This window comes from Crocuta crocuta, unplaced genomic scaffold, assembly GCF_008692635.1.
Source record: "Crocuta crocuta isolate KB4526 unplaced genomic scaffold, BGI_CrCroc_1.0 scaffold133, whole genome shotgun sequence".
NCBI classification, from domain to species: Eukaryota; Metazoa; Chordata; class Mammalia; order Carnivora; family Hyaenidae; genus Crocuta; species Crocuta crocuta.
Genome location: NW_027529438.1, coordinates 5,035,479 through 5,054,450, shown reverse-complemented (window position 1 = coordinate 5,054,450; position 18,972 = coordinate 5,035,479). Strand labels below are relative to the sequence as shown.

General features: G+C 54.6%; 1 protein-coding gene and 1 long non-coding RNA gene across 2 annotated transcripts in view; both read right to left on the bottom strand.

The window, feature by feature from the left end:
* Positions 1-8,995: 8,995 nt before the first annotated feature.
* Positions 8,996-10,479, bottom strand: LOC144228178 (uncharacterized). Its single transcript, XR_013334142.1, has 3 exons — positions 10,452-10,479; positions 10,035-10,345; positions 8,996-9,077 (listed from the first exon to the last, which is right to left on the bottom strand). It is a non-coding gene; the product is annotated as an uncharacterized LOC144228178 (long non-coding RNA).
* A 59-nt stretch (positions 10,480-10,538) lies between these two features.
* LOC144228218 (Fc receptor-like protein 6) overlaps positions 10,539-18,972 on the bottom strand; it is a 10,469-nt gene continuing 2,035 nt past the window's right edge. Inside the window, exons 2-4 of the mRNA XM_077760022.1 lie at positions 11,490-11,756; positions 10,666-11,069; positions 10,539-10,571 (exon numbers count right to left, since the gene is read on the bottom strand). Of these exons, the coding sequence (XP_077616148.1) occupies positions 10,539-10,571; positions 10,666-11,069; positions 11,490-11,756 (704 nt within the window). The remainder of the gene's footprint in view (positions 10,572-10,665; positions 11,070-11,489; positions 11,757-18,972) is intronic.

Below are 18,972 nucleotides of genomic sequence, written 5' to 3'. Positions count from 1 at the left end.
TGACAGTCCCTAGGAGGGGAAATACTTCTCATCCCCCAGCAGCCTCCGACTTCCCTTACCCGCACCAAGCACTTCCCTATTCATCTTGGGAAGTTCTCTCGGAGCCCATCTGCTGATCCTGCTCGCTCACTGACTCATGCTTCTGTCCATCAAACGCCACTCAGTTCCCACTTCCTACAGGAAGCCTTCCTAGACTCCCTGCCCCTTGCATTCCCAACCCACCCATACACACACCGCCTGTCCTGAGCCCTCCGCATACTCTGCGTCAGCTCTCACTTGTAAGTTCCTATGTTGCTGTGATCATTTGACCTTATGAGCATCTTTGTCATCCAGACAGACTCCATCTTTTGGGACATCTATTTAAGTCCCACGCTAGACAGATGTAGCAACCAAGTGATATTTCTGCAATGGATGAATAAACGAAATCTTTTTTTTTTTTAAGTTTATTTATTTTAAGAAAAGGGAGTAGAGACAGGGAGAGAGGGAGCCCAATGCGGGCTCGAACTCATGAACTGCCAGATCATGACCTGACCAGAGCCAAATCCAAAAGTCAGAGGCTTGGGGCGNAAAAAAAAAAAGTCAGAGGCTTAACCGACTGAGCCACCCAAATTTCCCTGAAGTATTTCTAGTTTAAGCTTGCTAGGTTCCTGCTTGAGAGATGAGTCAGAGGAAGAAAACTTTTGACCCCCTTAAAAAGCACTTTGGGCCAGAGCGCTGATCTAGGTTGTCAAAATTATGGAAAGAGTATGTAAGGAAAGTGGTGCGAATATGATGCCGACCAAAGCTAGAGGAAACCTGACAGTCAGAGTGGTCCGGGACACAGTGGTGGCCTTGGGAGGGGGTCTCCGTCCCTGGTAGTCAAGCTAATACTGGAAAACCTTGGATTGTTGGATGTTTGACAATCCATCTGGCATCAGATGGGATAACCCGTAATGTTTTTTAAAACATTCAATTCTTTGGGTCTGTGCTGTGATCGGGAAGCAAGAGCAATGTCCCCAAGACCAAGGACATGATGGAGGCAGATACATTAGTTCTGGTCAAGGGTCGGCATTTCAAGCCTTGAGGTGAGCAGATTCAGCACTCCATCAGCTATTTACTAAGCAGCCTCTGTGGCCCAGGCACTGTCCTGAGTCCTGAGGGATTAGCAGTGGCCAAGAGTTTTAGATCATGACCTCGAAGAGATCAGGGGCTAAAGATGTGACCTTGGACAACTAACTGAGAGCTGGATTAGTTTCACCACGGACCCATCTGGGGAGCCTAGGACAAGGGGATCTCGCAAATTTGAAGTCAGAATGTCAGAAAAGGCTGTCAAGGAGAAATGATCTCAAGGGTAGTAGGATCTGCTAAGAGAATGAGATGGGGAGTTCTGAAAGATCAATTTAGGAGCATCAGACCTCAGGGATTGGGGTTCTTTGAAAACGTATATCAGGTCTCAGTCTGAGTATGAAAACTTTCTTATGTAATCGTCCCATTAAAAAAATAAAACAAAGCGAAGTCACATGCATAATGTGCAGAGTTTAAAGTGTGAGTCTATCCGTTGGGGTCTCCAAGAAGTGGGTGCTGGCGTTGGGTGTGAACAAAGTTTCATGTGGGTGGAGGGAAAAGCCCATAAAAGATAAAAAAAAAGGAGGCAGAGTCAGGCAGGGAGAGCCCACCACTGCCATGCAAAGCAGGTCCCACACTCTGTGTGCAGTCACAGCTGCATCTGCCCAGGAAGAACAGGGGTCCATCAGCCTGTGTTGCAGGCCGTCCGTCAACTGCACCCCTGCAGGGGAAGACAAACTCTCTCGATGGGAAGCCCGGGAGCACCTTCGTGGCCACTACAGTAAACACGGCAACCCGATAAAAGGAACTGTGATCAGATTGATTAGACTTGTCTCCATAAACAAGCATAAACAGTACATCATGCTTATTGAGTAGAGAGAGATAATTCTCTTTCTCTCTCTCTCTCTCTCTCTCACACACACACACACACACACACACACACACACACACATCGTCATACCCCCCAAGCTCTCTCAGTCCAACGTGGAGAAGGGACTTCTCAGAAGTTTTCTGAGCACTCTGAAAATCTGATTTTCATTCTGGCTCATGGGTTCTGATCCAAACTCAACTCCATTTCTGTCTCTCACCACCCCTTCACTGTCATTGGTGTTGTTGTTTTAAGATTTTATTTTTAAGTAATGTCTACACCCAACGTGGGGCTCAGACTCGCAACCCCAAGATCAAGAGTCACATGATCCACCGACTGAGCCAGACACGTGCCCCCAGCCCCTTCACTCGTGTTCAGTAGGGTGATCTTCCCCTGGCTCAGATGAGAAGTCTGGTTTTGGCTTCTGGTCTGGGTTCAGAAATGAAAACTTCCTGTCCCGTGTAATACATAAACAAAATTCCAAACTTAAATTCAGATCAGGCTCCCCCTCCCCTGGCTTGGGTCTGTCTCAGGTTGGAAGCCTACACTGGGGGACGGGAAAGGCTCTCTCTGCTCAGTCCCAGCTTATCCAGCGCCTCTGCTGCCCTGAGCTCCCTTCCCCCAGCTCCTGCCCCCCCTCCTCCAGCAGGGTGAACATGAAGGAGAGGTGATGACATCTGGCTAAGTGGCTTTGCTGTCTGCGGGTCTGGCAGATGGTTAAGATGGTCTCTTCTTTTGAGAAGGGGTTTTATGGCTTTTGAAGAGTTTTGCTGGTTTCATCTCTCCCACCCTTGACCCAGGCTAGATGCCTCTCTATTCTGGGCGGTCCTCTGAAAGTCCCTCCACAGCCCCTGGCCACGTACCAACATTCTGTCCCCTCCTCTCACCCCTCCGCTGTCCCCACTGTGTGACACCAGAGACCCATCATCAGGCTGTCTCACGGCTGGCCCTCGGTGGCCTGCCATATTCCTCGCCGACGGGTGTCAGGATCTATGGCATATACCGCACTCCTGCCTGCCTCAAGGGGGTCACATCTCAGTGCCCAACTCTTCCAGGCTTTGGACCCTCCCCCATGGGACCTCCCCAAGTCCTCTCCTTGACCCCCGTCACTTGGCCCGTGTCCTTTAGGTGGAAACTGTGGGAACTCACCATAAAGTAACAGCTGTTTCCAAAGAAATCCCTTTCCAACCTCCCACCCTGAATCCCCACCCCTGGTTGAGGGGTCCCAGAACAGTGATCCAAGCTGCCCTTCGATACTGTTGTAAATCCCACGAGGGGAGAGGTCCCCATCGCCCTGCGTTTGATCTCCTGACTCCTGGCTCATGGGCATGGCGGTGGAACAGCGCAGGGAGGCTCCCAGCTAACATCTGGCGTGTAGCGGACACTTTGGGCCCCCTTCCCACAGCCTCTGGCCCCGCTGATTTCTGCGCTGCTGTTGGACGGCACCATGAGGTGCCTCCCAGCCCCCACGCCTGCACCCGCTTCAGAGCTTTCTAGGAAGCGGTGGGGGCACTCAGCCCAGGAGTGTGGGGGGCCCTGTACAGACCCCAGAGGCAGCTCAGCCCGAGAAGGGCTGAGTTGGCCGATAAACCTGCCCTTCCCTGCTACAGTGCTAAGACTTGTGCTCTGTGGTTCTTCAGAAGGGTTGAGCCCCAGTTGCCCACAGCAGTGACTCGCCATTGACACACCCTTGGTTGGCTTTCCTCCCCTCCCAGGCTCCTGTTCCTCATTCTTTCAGGTTGGCTCCCTAGGTCACCTCCCCATCAAGACTTCCTCCACCCAAGTCCTTGTCCAAGGCCCTGCTCCGGGAGGAGCCTAGATTAAGATACTGTTGTTCATGATAACGTAGTTGAGCCAGTGAAATGTAGATCCCCTGTGTCTTCTGCCTGGATTTTTAGGGACAAATAAGTTAATGAGAAATGAGTCTTCCACTCTGATTCTCCTGCCATAATAACCCTAGGAAAGAGGGGCCAGGGAGAAGCCGGTCCTGCTCTGACGGAGGGGAGGGGTGGGAACGAAGGGTCAGATTGTTTATCAGACTCTCTCTCTTCAGCTCTCTTTGGTCTGGAAAGATGGGGACCCGCACAGCAAAGCCCTGGTTCTGGAGGAGCCATTAGCAGATAAGCCCCAAATAAACCACCTGCCTCATGTCTATTCTATTCTACCTGCCTGGTTTGCCTTCTTTTTTCAAGGTCAGGGTTAAAAGTGGTTATTCAGCGGGCCATGACGGGGGCAGGAGAACCCTGAAACAGCGCACAGGTAGTTGAAATGTGCCCAGAGGAGCCAGGAGCGCCCCCTGCAGGGACCAGCCCTTGCGGGGTCCCTGAGGTGGGAGAGAACAGCCACCATGCGGTGCACATGGATCCCTCCAGGATCCCACCAGGTGAGGCGGAGAGACTGAGGCAGAGGGAGCGGAGAAGGGGTGGGAGGCAGCTCCGGGGCCTGTGGGCACCTGGAGTTTATAAGGCCTGCTCTCCCCAGATCACTGTCACAGGCCAGAGAAACGCGCAGGATGGCCAGGAGGTGCCCGGAGAGCCGGGGGGTGGGGGTGGGGTAGGGAGAAAGTTGTACTGCTGTCGATCTGTTTTAAGATGCGAGAGAGTTGAACATATTTAAATGCTGAGGAGAGAAGCAAGCAGAAAGCAAGAAATAAATGGGAGGGTCGACGCAGCAGGGGCCCCACTGCCCCCAGAAAACTTGAGGGAGGTGAGATGCAGGGCCCAGGAGGAAGACCCAGCCTTGGGCTGCAAGCTGGTCTTCTATTTTAGGAGAAGAAGGTCCGAGATGCAGGTGGCAAGAAGTTGGAGGGAGTCCTGTCTCGTGCTTCTAATTTTCTCTGCAAAGTAGAGGTAACATCATCTGCTGAAGCTGAGGGTTTGAGTGGGTGCGTCAAAGGCAGGCATTTTGGGAGAAAGGAGGGGGTTTGAAATAGATGAGGTGACTCTGTGTCCAGGTTTCTGGGGACCATCCCAGTTTAGGCCTGTTGTCCCGGGCTGGTTATCAATAATGCCCCTTTTCGCTCTTAGGAAGGGTCCAGGTTCTCAGATAAACTAGGTGATTGCTCTAGAACAAGACAAAATCTTATTAAAGGAGACTCGGTGAGCCAGCTAAGCTTAATTTTTTTTTAAGTTCATTTATTATGAGAGGCAGGGGAGGAGCAGAGGGAGAGGGAGAGAGAGGGAATCCCAAATAGGCTCCACACTGTCAGCACGGAGCCCAATGTGGGGCTCGAACCCACGAACCATGAGATCATGACTCGAACGCTCAACGACTGAGCCACCCAGGCACCCTGCTAGCTAGGCTTTAAAAGCTGAGGGCCACCCTTAGCTCTTCTGGCCAATGAAGGGCCCGGAAGTTCTGGAGGGGGCGGTGGAGCAGGCAGGGTAAGAGATCACACCTGCAACGCCCCACTGCCTGGGCTCCTCCGTCTGCAGAGTGGGGTCCTCACCGCACCTGCTCTGCTGGGCAGCTGTAGAACGAAATGAGATGTCGAAGGAAACGGGCCTGCGAAGGTGAGGGCCGTGGGGGTCCCTGCCTGTGAGATGTGCTTATCACAGACGGCTGGTGACTCGGAAAGCTCAAGGGCCCGGAGTCCCTCCGTCATTGGCCGGGGCCTGTGGCTATTGAGGAGGATACACAGGAATTCTCTAATACTGGACACGTGAATAGGCTTATTCCAGAACATTCACTGGCAGCAGCCGCGGTCGGGTGGGGGGGTGGCACTGCTGCCGGACGCCCGGCCCAGCTGGGAGTTAGCGCCCCCATCCCTGCACCAGGTCAGCCCAGCACACTCGCTGAGCCCCTGTAGGCACCGCCCGGCAACTCACCCCTTGCCCCTTCTGGGTACCCAGCTCCCAGAGCGACCCCCACACACCCCCTTCCCTCGACTTCTCTCAAGTGCTATCGAGCTCAGGATGCAGGGATCGGAGCGTGTGCAGCAGTCACACGTAGTCACTCGGAGGGCTGGTCACCACACCCGTTCCTTTGGCCCCATTCCAGACCCGGGAATCAGGTGGGGGCTGGGGGGAGGGGCTGCAAATCCACCTGCTGCCCCAGGCTACAATCCAAGAACACCACATTCCGCCTGCTCCTCTGTTTCACCAAAACAGAGAGGAAGTTCCCAGCCATAAATCTCTGTCTTCTGTCACAAAACGTTTGTCTCCCCTTGAGTAGGGCTCTGAGATGCCGCCTTCTAGGGCTGGACTTCCTAGAACAAGAGAGGGTCTCTGGGGCTTTCGGTGTGTCCTCCTGGGGTCCCCTGGCAACTTGGGAGCCTGGATCATGCAGGGAAGCAGGTGCGAGGCCTGGGAGCATCTACCTGACACGTCCCATGTCTGCTTTTATCCTTAGATATGGCGGCGGGGGTGGGGGGTGGGGGGAGGTGCTGCTGAAATAGAAGCTGTTGGAAAATAGGGCACTGTTGTCAAAAGAAAGAAAGTTTAGACTCTATTGGTCTCGTCCTACCCCTTAGTTTACAGTTAAAACCAGAAAAAGCAAACACAAAGACCAGAGGTCCAGGTGTTAGAGCGGCTTTTCTCCGAGGCCACACGGGGCAAAGCAGAGTCCCGCACCCAGGTCACCGGGTGTCTTGCTGGCCGCACTTGACTCGACTGGACTAACTTGGGATGTAATAGAACTATATCTGCTGCTGTCCCAGTGCACGGAAAACCCACGGGACAGAATTGGTTTGGTGGAATTATCACTTTGCGTTTGCACTCGCTTTTTATTGTGAATTGTAATGGAGGCTGGAGGCACTCAAAGAGCCGGAAGGGTCCGGAGGCCAGTGGAAGGCCGTGGCCAGCAGTCCAGGCAGATGGGCCTCCGAGGGTGTTTTTCTCACTGACTTCAGCACNGGGGGGTGAGGGGGGTGGGAGGGACATGAGCAATGAACAACATGCAAACAATACCGGCAGCAAGTGGTAACATCAAGACGAAGCTGCAGAAAGGAACGACCAGGATGGCAGCTTGAAGCCCACTCAGTGGAGCTCTCCGACCAAAGCCACCAGCAGCAGCCGGGGCCCGACGTCTCCCCCACGCCCGGTCACTATGAGGAGTTAGCGACCAAGGGCTGCCAGGGAGCATGGCGTTCTGGGAGAGGAGATGGCCTGTGAGTCAACAACTTGGCCACAACCCGCTGTGCCCCTCTCCACGGTGCGCACTCCGCCAGCTGCAGCCGGTGGGCTGTATGAGCCCCAGCCAGAAGCCTGAAGCCACCGCCGGGGTTCACCTCTGCGGCTCTGCTGGCAAAGACCACGACCACCCCACCTGGTTCTTCTAACAAGGGAGACGCTTCCATCTGATCATTTGCTTCTTTGGGGAGAATTTGCAGATCTCAGCTCGGATCCCCTAAGTATCGATTTACTAACTTGGGATTCAGAAAACAAGCTCATTTTCTCCTTCCAGTGCTACCTAGTCCCCCCCTCCTCACCCAGCCACATGGGCAAACACACATGCACACGCACACACACACACGCACATGTACTCTCACATGCACACGTACTTGCACACACATGCACACGCACACACATGCATACGTACTCGCACACGCACATGTACTCCCACACGCACACATAGTCCCGCATGCATACCTACTCCCACACACACATACACACACACACACACACACAATGCTTTTGAGAAACACGGCAGATCTTCATTATCCGATACAAAACACTCTCGCCAGGGAAGACTATGACACCCTATGGTACTGCTCTGCTGTCTGGGTCAGATCTTTCTTCCTGGGCAAGAGAGGGGTATCTGGGGTCCTGGTCTGGAACACAGAGGGCGGCTTGGGGCTTAGGCCGCCTGGAACTGAGAGAGGTTTCCCTCCTCCGAGGGGGCAGCAGCCTGATAACAAAGCAGCAACGGTGAGGCGTTTTCTCCCCATCTGTGGAAATGGCGAAGGACGGGGGAAGGCGTCGGGGATCCCCCCAATGTCCCAGGAGAGGAAATGGAGGGTCAGAAGGAGAAGTGGAGGGTTTAGAGGCAGCCACCAGGCCACTCTGGGGGAAGGGGAAGGAGAGGCGGAGAGTATGCCCGCAGGGCCGGTGCCTGGCACTAGGGGTGTCCACTCGGGCGGCATTGGAAGCGGCGTGTGGGGCGTGTGGGGTCGGGGGGGTCAGGGGTCTCTGCCTAACTCGACAACTTTCGGAAGCTTGCCTGGTGCCGTGTTACCCGAAGCCCGTGCGGTCCAGTCCTCTTTAGAAGAGTGGTTTCTGAACTTCAGAAAACATCCATACAACCCTTTCCTCAAAGGAAATATTACAAGAAACCCAGTTTGTGAAACATAAATGGACTTTCCTGGTGGACGCTGGGGGCTGTAGCCCCTCTCAGCATAAACCCGACGGCAGTGCCCTGGGGTCCCAAGGGTTCTGTGGGGGCTCCGGGCTTGCCGGCGGCTAAGAAATGAGACATCGAGGCATCACAGGAGATAGAATTCCAGGCCCCCCCCATTTACATTACAGGCTTATGAAAAGATTTCTTGGCAGGAGGGGGAGCTTCCTTTTAAAAAAACATCCCCTGCTATACTTGAAATTCTTTAAAATAGTGTTTGTTTCTGATTCTGTGGCTGTAAACGAATCAGAGAACACCCGTGTGCTCCCATAAGCGACCCTGGCTTGCTCCGGCAGAGGTCATCCAAGTCGGGGGCTGGGGAGTTTGACCCCTGGAGAATCACAAACCGCGCTAGGCGGGTGATCAGAAAGCAGAGACGCAAACGACATGCCACAGGGGCCGTGCCCCCTTCTTAGGCACTTTGCTGCGCCACCCACAGCCCGTGGGGGGAGGCGGAAAGATGCACGGGCCGGGCCGTTTCCTGAGCAGTCCTGTGATTGTGCAGAGGCCTCACCGCCTCCCAGACTATGCTGTCAGGGGGAGACCCACCCTCGTGGCTCTGCCTTAGCAGGGACAGAGCACAAACGATGCCACTTGGATGGTGACCTCGCTTCTGGCTCCAGCTTATGTCCTAATCTGATTTTCGTTACCAATTGGTGTCTTATCTCGTGCTGTCTTTGTAAACTGTGTGCAAGAGGTTAGCCCCGCTGCCGGGAGAGAACACGGCCCACACAAGACCCTCACCTCCGACACCAGCTGCACGATCCAGGAGTCCCCGGAACCACCTCAGTTTTAGTAATTTGCTAGAAGGACTCACGGAACACACCGAAGGCTTTAAAAAAAAAAATTTTTTTTTTAGTGTTTATTTTTTGAGAAGTGGAGACAGAGCATGAGCAGGGCAGGGGCAGAGAGAGAGGGAGACACAGAATCCAAAAACAGACTCCAGGCTCTGAGTTGGCTGTCAGCACAGAGCCCGACACAGGGCTCGATCCCATGAACCGCGAGATCATAACCTGAGCCCCGCAGGCACCCCGCACTGAAAGCTTTTTATGTTGACTGCTGTGCTGTATTACAGGGAAAGGCTACCTGATCAAAGTTGGCCTCGGGCCGCAGGACACAGGCCCAGGAAAAGTACCAAACATGTCCTGTCCCCGAGTTATGCTCCAATACCAACATGACAACATACACAGAAAAGCTCTGGTGCCACTGGAGCCTGACGATGGCAGCCCACGTGGCTGACTGTTAGCTCCGGCCTGTCTGAAGGCTGGGCTCACACCTTCAGTGCCCAGTCCCTCTGGCGGTAGGAGTGAGGCCGCATGGCCCGAAGCACTCACTGTAAACTACCCTGTTAGACTGTCTGGGGGCCGAGGTCCCCATGCAAACAGAGACACCCCTGTGGGACACGGCATCCTGAAAGATCCGCCCAGCGGACCCTGGCAAAGCCCAGACCTCCCCTTGGGTGAAGTTAATTCTTCACGACACAACATGTTAAATTCATGTTCAAACAAGGGGATGTGGAGGCAAGAAGAAATGGGCCGACCTTCCAAAGTGCATCCGTCCAGGCACGACCGAACCCCTGATGGCTGCCTGTTGCTTGTGACAGCGGCTCCAGGGAGGAATGAAGGGACAGCGTGTGCCCACGGCCTCTGAGCCCCTCTGTGAGCTGGCCATGCCACTCGCATGGGAGCAGGGGGCAGGGGGAGCCTGGCCCTGAGTGGGAGAAGAGGGACATCTCCCAGCATCCTCTGGGAGGAAGGAAGGTGGTGAGACTGGGGTGGGCAGGCCTTACCCCATGTCCTCTGTTACTGGGTGAGGGGTTCCCAGGCGGGGCAGGTGACACGGACACAGTGCAGTACGAGGGGAGTCCTGGTGGCTTTGCAGAGCTGGCACTGGGGTCCGGGGTCTCCGAGCCACTCTCACCGGGGTCCAGGGGGAGGCTCCTCTCCTGCAGACAAGACCGGCCACGGGGTGCGCCGAGTACTGAAAGTCCATGTCCCCCCGGAATTAGTGTGCCGAAGCCCCACCCCCTGATGAGATGGTCTTTGCAGATGCAGCCTTTGGGAAGTCATGAGGTGGGGCCCTCGTGGCGTCATGAGCAGCCTAAGAAGAAGAGATAGAAGAGAATCTCCCCACTCTGTCCATCCCTCCCCTCCCCCCAAGCCTAAAGATGAGAGCCCAGAATGAGTTAACATCGCTAATTTGCTACCATCTAGACAGTCCACTTCCAGCCTCCGGGACAGTGAGGACATAACTTTTCATTGTTGAAGCCTCCCCCCCTCCCCTCCCCCCCACACTACCTGGGTGCTTTGTGATGACAGCAGAGCCTCTATTACAGGGAGAGGGAGAGCCCCACAGAGGCAGCACTGGGGAAGCAAGAGGAGAGAGGCGGGCTCAGGGCCCTGTGTGCAGGTGCTCCTGACCCCGCCCACAGGTGCTTGACTCGGCTCCTTCTCCCCATCCTCCTCCATGGAGCCGGCTGCATTTCCTTCTCCCCTGTTGCCGGAGTGCACCTCTCTGCAGACAGGCCTCTGCCACTCACCCTGCACCCTGACCTCCAGCGGGGGGCTCTGCTTCTGGGCCACACCACCCTCAGAGGTGGCCCAGCACCAGTAAAGCCCAGAGTCTCCCTCCTGGGCTCCTGGGAGGCAGAGCTCTGGGTGGGGGCCCTGGTCCTGCAAGGTGCTCTCATCTCTGTGGAAGGAGAAGAGGAGCCTTGAGGCCGACTTCTGGGAGTGCAGCTTCGTCTGGCATCTCAGGGTCAGCGGGCTTCCCTCACGGAGCTCGGGGGAGGGGACAGCACTCAGCACAGGAGGTGGGAACAGCTCTGGGGAGACATGGGCTCAGGCTCAGGGGGGCCTGCTGAACCGTGAGTCCCCAGAGGCCACGGTCTAAGCCAGGGCACATCCCAGCTCACAGCCCCACGCGTTGTGGGGGACACTGTCATTGTGTCCCAGGACCCGCCTCCCAGCTGCGACCCACACCCGCCAGAGCCTCTCTGGAACCCTGAGCCAGAGCCAGAGGGCCTTAGGGTCAGCTGGTCCCCAGAGGGGAAGGGTCTGGCCCAGGGCATCCCCCTCTTTCCCTGGGCTCTGGAGGCACTTGGACAGCAGGATGGGCTTTCCAAGGCCCTGTGGTCGCCCAGCATCAAGTCCGCCAGAGGGATGGGTGCCTGCTGACCTCTAGAGACCAGATCCCTGAGCAGCACCCCAGCCCCACGCCCGACCCCCCTGAGCTGGTGACTCACCTTGGACTTGAACCATGACCATCTCTGAAGTTTGTGTGCCCAGGTGTGGGATGTAGCCCACCTTCCCAGAGCAGCTATAGTGGCCGCTGCTCTCCAGTGTAGCTGTCCCCACGGACAGGGACCATCTGGTCTCGGGCTTTTGGAGTAATTTTCCATTTTTGTAGAACTTCACCCGGGACAGGGCCATGTTCTTCCATCCGTGACATCGCAGAGTCAGGGGGTCTCCCTCAAACACGGGGTCTGGCGAGGCTCGGAGGTACAGCCAGACTGTGAGACACGAGAACAGGGTCGCCCTGGAGCACTCACCGCATCGGCTAGTGTTCTCCCTCTGGCCCCCCCCTCCCCCAGTCCTCCTCCTGGGGACAGACTCTGCTGGACAGCACCTGCTCAGCTGTCCCGCCCCCCAGACCTTCATGTGAGAGAGGCCAGGGCCGGGGTCTGCTTTCCTCTCCGCTCCCCCTCCTCCCCTCCTTCCTCTCCCCTGCCTCTTCTCTTCACCATTCCCCTCCCCTCTCTTTCCCTCTCTCCCTGACCCTACTGTACAGAGGGTTTCTCCAACCTTGACTTGTTTGGTTCCACCTGGAGTCATTTCAACCACTTAGCTGTCTTATCCTTCTCACACGTGACATCCCGCCCTGGTCCAGGCTGACCCACCTCTAGCTCCAGGCCCAGACCCTGGGAGAATCCAGGGATGGGGAGACCTAAGCCAGATCCATCCTGCCCCCCTCCTCCTTCAGTGCCCAGGCCAACCCCCAGCCCCAGCGGGGTATGGTGATGCCCTAAGGAGGTAGAATGTGTAAGACATGAGAGATATATATAGAAAGTTCATAACAGCAAAAGTAAAAAAAAAATTAAAGTATTTACTTAAAATATTTTAAGTTTATTTATTTATTTGAGGGAGAGAGTGTGAGCGAGGGAGGGAGAGATAGACGCAGAGAGAGAGAATCCCAAGCAGGCTCTGCACTGTCAGCAAAGAGCCTGATGTGGGGCTTGTTGTCACAAACTCGTGAGATCATGACTGGAGCCGAAATCAAGAGTCAGACGTTAAACCAACTGAGCCACCATGGGTTCTCCAATTAAAGTGTTTATCAATGGGGAACTGGTAAAATCAATTATGGTCCAGCCATGTAATGAAATCTACCATGGCCATGAGAAAACAAGAGGTAGGTCCAGAAATACCTACCGTCAGGAATGAGCTCCTGTGTACAGGAGTGTACAGCAGACTGGGCAAGCCACAGGCTAGGACAGGGAAGAAATTGTTTTCACAACATGCTTCTTTCTTCTTTAATTTTTTTTTAATGTTTCTTTATATTTGAGAGAGAGAGAGAGACAGAGTGTGAGTGGGGGAGGGTCAGAGAGAGAGGAAGACACAGAATCCGAAGCAGGCTCCAGGCTCTGAGCTGTTGGCACAGAGCCCCACGTGGGGCTCGAACTCACGAGCAGTGAGATCATGACTTGAGCCAAAGCCAGACGCTTAACCAACTGAGCCACCCAGGCGTCCCTTCTTTGCTCTTTAAAAAAATTCTTTTTTGATGTTTTTACCACATTCACCTGTATTTTTCCATGAAGAAGTGAGATAAAATGAAAGAGTCCAACCTCCCTGATTTCCCCATACGACCTTCAGTCAGGCCCTCTTACTTGAAGACCGTCCCCCCCCCAGCCCCCTGCAGGGCGGGTTCCTTGCCCAGAAGGTCCTGGGCAGGAGAGCAGCGGAGGACGTGGGAGTGGCCCTCAGGATCCAGAGTCCAGGGGGCCGGAGCCCAGGCGGGAGGCCAGTGGGAAGAAGACTGATGGTGACACAGGCGACACAGCACCCGTCTTGGTGGTGGCGGAGGATGGGAGATACCAAGCGAGGCTGAGCCCGGCCCCTGGCGCTCCCCACCGTGTCACAGGCAGCAGCGGAAGACGAGAGGTTAGCGGGTGCACTCTGCTCAGTGACAGAAGTGTATTCTGTCGGAAGTCGGTTCTGGCATAGCGCTCTCTGTCTCCAGGAGTGGGGAAAGACTCAGTGTCCCTGTAGGATGCCCCCGGCAGGCCTGGGCTCCAGCTGGTGGGGAGGCCTGGGTACGTGGGGGTCATGGCTGGGAACAGGCAGATGCACCCAGACACAGATGCTTGTCACCGGGCGCCGGGATGAGAGGGAGGACCAGGCGGGAAGAGCCCCTGGGGCCGCCTGGCCTCCAGATCTGGGAAATGCCACTGCGCAGACGGGCACCGAAGCCTGAGCTCTGCGAGGTGGAGCCCCCCCTCCAGCTGATGTAGAGCCAAGTCTCAGCCAGACAATTGTCGCATCAGACAGACATTTATAGACAGCGGCAATGTGACTTTAAGGACACGGTAAGCTTCCCATCACAGGGGTCCGCAGCGGAGATGAGGGTCAAGACAAGACTCGCTGCTAACTGCCTCCTGGCCAACAGGGTGGTCCCACATNGAGCGAGCCCCTGACTCCCCCTTCATGGAAAGATCTGGAAAGCGCCCCACCTGATCGTAGCTCCTCAAAATCTTGCTAGGAACCTTTCTGCACGGCCTCTGGCTGTGCTGGTTTTGGGGTCTCTGTGCAGCCAGCCCAGGGCATACCCCTCCCCACCGTCTGTCCTCACTGCCACTGGAGGTGCAAGGAAAGGAGGCGGATGGGACTTCCATGACAGCTACCTTGTCCTCTAAGAAGCCCCAGGGTTGGGCCGGGGCACTTTACAAAGAAGAGCTCGAGTCTGGTGCCAACTTTTCAGGAAAACCGGATCTCCGTACAGGACACCAGGTCTGAGCCTCAGCGGTAATTTCCCCCTTCTCATGATGCCTCCAGCCTTATGTCCCTTTAACTCCTTGTCAGGCACTTTCACTTCTCCAAGTCCAAGCCTCGTGGAGCCCGGTTGTGCATGGAGGAAACCTTGCAGAAGCGGGATGGGCAGGGAGAAGTGGGCGCACAGGCCACAGAGCAGGGGAAGTGGAAGGCTATGGGCTTGTGCTGCTTGAGTTCTTTCCGAGAAGAGCCTCCTGTCACATCTTCCTGGGGCCCAACTCCTCCATGCGAGAAATTCCACTGATTTCTTTCTGGTCACTACCTTCCCCAAGTTCTTCTTTTAATATGCAAATCATGCTAGGAAGATGAGAGGAAACCACAACATAACTCTGCTTAGAAACTGTCCTAATATGTTTGTAAATGTGCAGGAAAAATGTAAATCGCCCTGGGTGAGCAGGCATAGACGAAGCCAGGAGCACACTTCGGTAAGTGTGCTTAAGCACTTAAGGCGAAGGGCTTTAAATCAATCTAAGCTTCAAAGGGCAGGAGTGAAGAGTCAGAAGATGGTAGCCAAAAAATACCTTCTTGACTAGAAGAGACCCTCATGGGACTGTTTGCCATGAGTGACACAGAGAAAATAGGGTAGGCAATCTTTTTCCACTTCAGTTCAACTCAACAAAGATCCATTTGATTCTACCACAAGTAAGGCACTGTGCTGGGGGGAAATGGGGACGAGAAGGCAAACAGCAGCCCTCATTCCCAGGCAGTCTGGCCACGCAGGACCAAACACACAGATGCACAAAGCAGAGAGCTGGAATGAAAGGAGAGATGAAAGAAGGGAGGCAGCCCACCAAGCCGGAGGGCTCCAGGGAGGGGCGCAGCGGGAAGGGGTTTGGAGGCAGCATGAAGTGAAATAAACACACTGCGTGTGAAGGCACCGGTACAAACAGACGGGGAATTACAGGATGCTTTGGGAAACATCCCTGGCCAGATCTGGATGGAGCATGGGGCAGAGGTGGGGAGTTAGTGGAAATAAGGGTGGAGAGAAGATTGGGTCCCTGAGAGCAAGATCAAGGTCAAGGGAGCTGCGGCCAATCAGCAACACATCTGCGGTTCCTTCCGTTTCTGTGCTGAGCACTGATCCCTGGCCACCCACGAGAATGACCATTCCAGGCACACTTCCAGGAGGGGCCTGTGATCCCTTCTTCCAGGGACGTTCTCCTCCACCCCCAGCACCCCTCCCGCCCAGAGACACACGCACCGCAGAACAACACTAAAGGTCCGCTTGATGCCCTGCGGTCCTGCTCAGTCATTAGGCACCCTGGCCAGGCTCCCGTCATCGTGATCATGCTCCTGCCCAGCACCTGCCTCACTGCCGCCACAGGTCTGTGACTCTCCATGCCTCCCGGGGGGTCCGGTAGCTATGGTAGGTGGGGCTTGAGGAGTCAGAGGCACAGTTTCCCTTTTCTAGGGAAGGAATCCCCAAGTTGTCAGGAAAAGCAGGACATCAGATCTCCCCAAGGAGAGGTTCCCTGGCCACCTTTTATTGTTTTGTTTTGTTTTCTTGCAAAAGTCCATTCAAGTTGGTTTCTATTACTTGCTACTACAGGACTTTAGTGGGTTCATTGGAAAGATCTTTGTTAGAAGGGAAATGACTTGCTTGCGAGTTGAATGTCAGCGTTGGCTAGGACACAGTGGAGCTGGGTGGTGGCAGGGCAGGGCGGGGGTGGCAGTCTGGATGACCTCTGAGGTCCCTTCCAGGAGGCCAGAGGTGCCTCTTCTGGTCAATGATGCTGGCCAGCCTCCTCCCTCTTCTCGCCCAAAATGAGAAGCAAAAAGCAGGAAATAAGGACTCCTCGCGACTCTCCAGCTCCCTTGCGGGAAGGACACACATCAATCCCAGCAGAGTCCCACACCGCGGCAAGCCACCGGGGCCACACTTCCCCCAGCGGCCAGGGCTTGAGGACGGTTGGAGCAAAGGCGGGGGACCCTTGCTGGAGCAAGGCACGCTGGCGGCACAGATGGGGAGAAGTGGAAGTAGAAAGTCTGTGGCCTCGGCTCCGCGCCTTCCTGCCGTGATTATGAAAAGAGAGTCCCTTCCCTCCACGCAGGCTGCACAGCGTCCCCCCAAGATATCCAAGCCCTGAGCCCAGAACCTATAGCTGTGACGTTATGTGACAAAAAGTCTTAGCAGATGTGATTTGGCTGAGGACCTTGCAGTGGGGAGATGATCCTGGATGATCTGGATCGACCAGATGTCACCACGGGGTCCTCCTAAAAGGGACTCCACAGAAATCAGAGTGAAAGAAGGCCCCATGACGATGGGAGCAGCATCAGGGACAGAAGATGCTACACCGTGGGCTTTTTAAAGACGGAAGAAAGGTCCGCAGATCCAAGATGCACCTGTGTTCCTTAGTAGGCAGCACCTACCTCAAAGTGTATGAGGATTAAGTGATTTAATACACGTCGTGGTAGTCGTTCAATAAATGCTCACTGCTAGGTTATCCGTGGGTCTTTTAGAGCTGCGCTAACCACAACAGTGCCACAACCCACATGTGACTATAGTGCACACGAAACGCGGCTCGTCGGGTCTCGGTCTCTCCCTTACTCCCCGGTAAATATTGAAATGTGGCTAGTCTGAATTGAGGTGCGCCACGAATAAAGGATGCCCAGATTTCAAATACTCATACTAAAAAAAAAAAAGAATGTAAAATAGCTCAATCATTTTTATATTGATTACACATTGAAATGATCAAATTGTGGATGTATTGGTAAGTCAAATATATTATTAAAACTTATTTCACCTGTTTCCTTTTACCTTTGCATTACTCTTACAGTAAAGGAGCTATTAGGACATTTGAATTTCTGTATGTGGCTTTCGTTATGTTTCTACGAGACGGTTTTCTTCGAGTCTCTGACCCTTGGTGGGAGCCACACGTTGACAAGTCTTGTGTGTTCAGGGGAAGAGGAACACACTCTGGCATTCATCTGCTCCTGTCTTCCGTGTTTCCATGATGGTGACCAAGGGACACTCCCGGGGGGCACCCTTGATGCGTGATGCCCGCTAAGCGAGGAAAGGAGGTCCAGCTGGCCTCGGACACAGTGACAGTCCTGCCCCCGGGTAGAAGGACATAACTATGCTGTCTCTGAGATACTCAGTGAGCTGGGAGCATCCTCCTCACACGAGGTTCAGCAGGTACCAGGACCCCCATGCCAGACTGTTCTTTTAATCCCTTCCATCTGCTCCAGAATGTTTACCCCACAGCCTGTCCCCGGGCTGAATCCCACCGTGTGGGTGATGCCCTAGAGGACATTTAACCCTGCAGGAGACGGGGCCTGGGTCTTACAGCTGTTAAGCCTCAGGAACCATCAGGCCTCCACTGGCTTCCTGTCCTTTCTGGCCCCGAGAGGGTCCTGAGACCAGAAAACTCCTCCCAGGCTCCGTGTGCAGTTTGTCCCTGACGCCGCACATGCAGCCCAGGCCAACAGCTCCGGTGTGCTAACCACAAAGGACAGAAGTAACAGAGCTGGGCAGGCGGGGAGGCTTCAGCGTCCCCCTGGGCTCTGGCGACCAGTCCCAGCTGTGGGACCAATGTAGCGTCAGCCACGGCCCATACTCTTCAGGGAGGGGCTCAGTGCCCCGTGCCTGGAGGTGAGGGGCGTGGGGCTCCTTGACTTGATGAGCCCACTCCCCACTCGCAGGCCCGAGGAGGCTTCCAGACTGGGTGATGTGCTCTTCGGGGGCTCCTGCCCTACCCCGGGACCCCTGTCCCATCCCCATTAACGTCTGTGTTTCTAATGCACAGAGAGCTACTGAGGATCTAACAGTTCTTCTGCGTATACACCCGAGAGAATCAAAGGCAGAGGCTCTGACCGCATATCTGTACGTCCACGTTCATAACGTCTGCGTGGCAGTTACCGCCTCCGAAAGGTGGAAGCCACTCGTGTCCATTGGCAGGTAAACAAATGTGGTCCATCCATGGGATGGAATACGAGTCCACCTTAGAAAGGAAGGACATGCTGATACCTGCTATAGCCGGTTGGACCTCAAGGTCAGTGCACTCGTGAAACAAGCCAGACACAGAGTGACAGGTGTATTATGATCCCACCAGGTAAGGTCCCTGGAGGGTCACATTCCTAGAGACAGAAAGCAGATTCAGGGACACCCGGGTGGCTCAGTCGGTTGAGCGTTTGACTTTGGCTCAGGTCACAATCTCACGGTTCGTGGGTTCGAGCCCCGTGTCGGGCTCTGTGCTGACAGCTAGAGCCTGGAGTCTGCTTCGGATTCTGTGTCTCTCTCTCTCTCTGCCCCTCCCTTGCTCATGCTCTGTCTCTCTCTCTCTTAAAATAACAGCTAGAGCCTGGAGTCTGCTTCGGATTCTGTGTCTCTCTCTCTCTGCCCCTCCCTTGCTCATGCTCTGTCTCTCTCTCTCTTAAAATAAAATTTTAAAAATTAAAAAAAAAAAGAAAGCAGATTCAAGGTTACAGGGAAGAGGGCGATGGGGACTCAGTGGGCTCAGAGCTTTAGTTTGGGACGATGAAAACGCACTGGGGATTCCCGGTGGGGAGGGTTGTACAACAGTGTGAGTGTGTTTCAGGCCACTGAAGTGTGCACTTAAACTTTATGTCATGGATATTCTACCACAATTTTTTTTAAAAAGTACTTCTAATTAAGAAAAAAAAATCCGAGTTTCTAGATCTCTAGCCAGAGCCAGGTTGTGACCAAGTATATCTTCAAAGCTG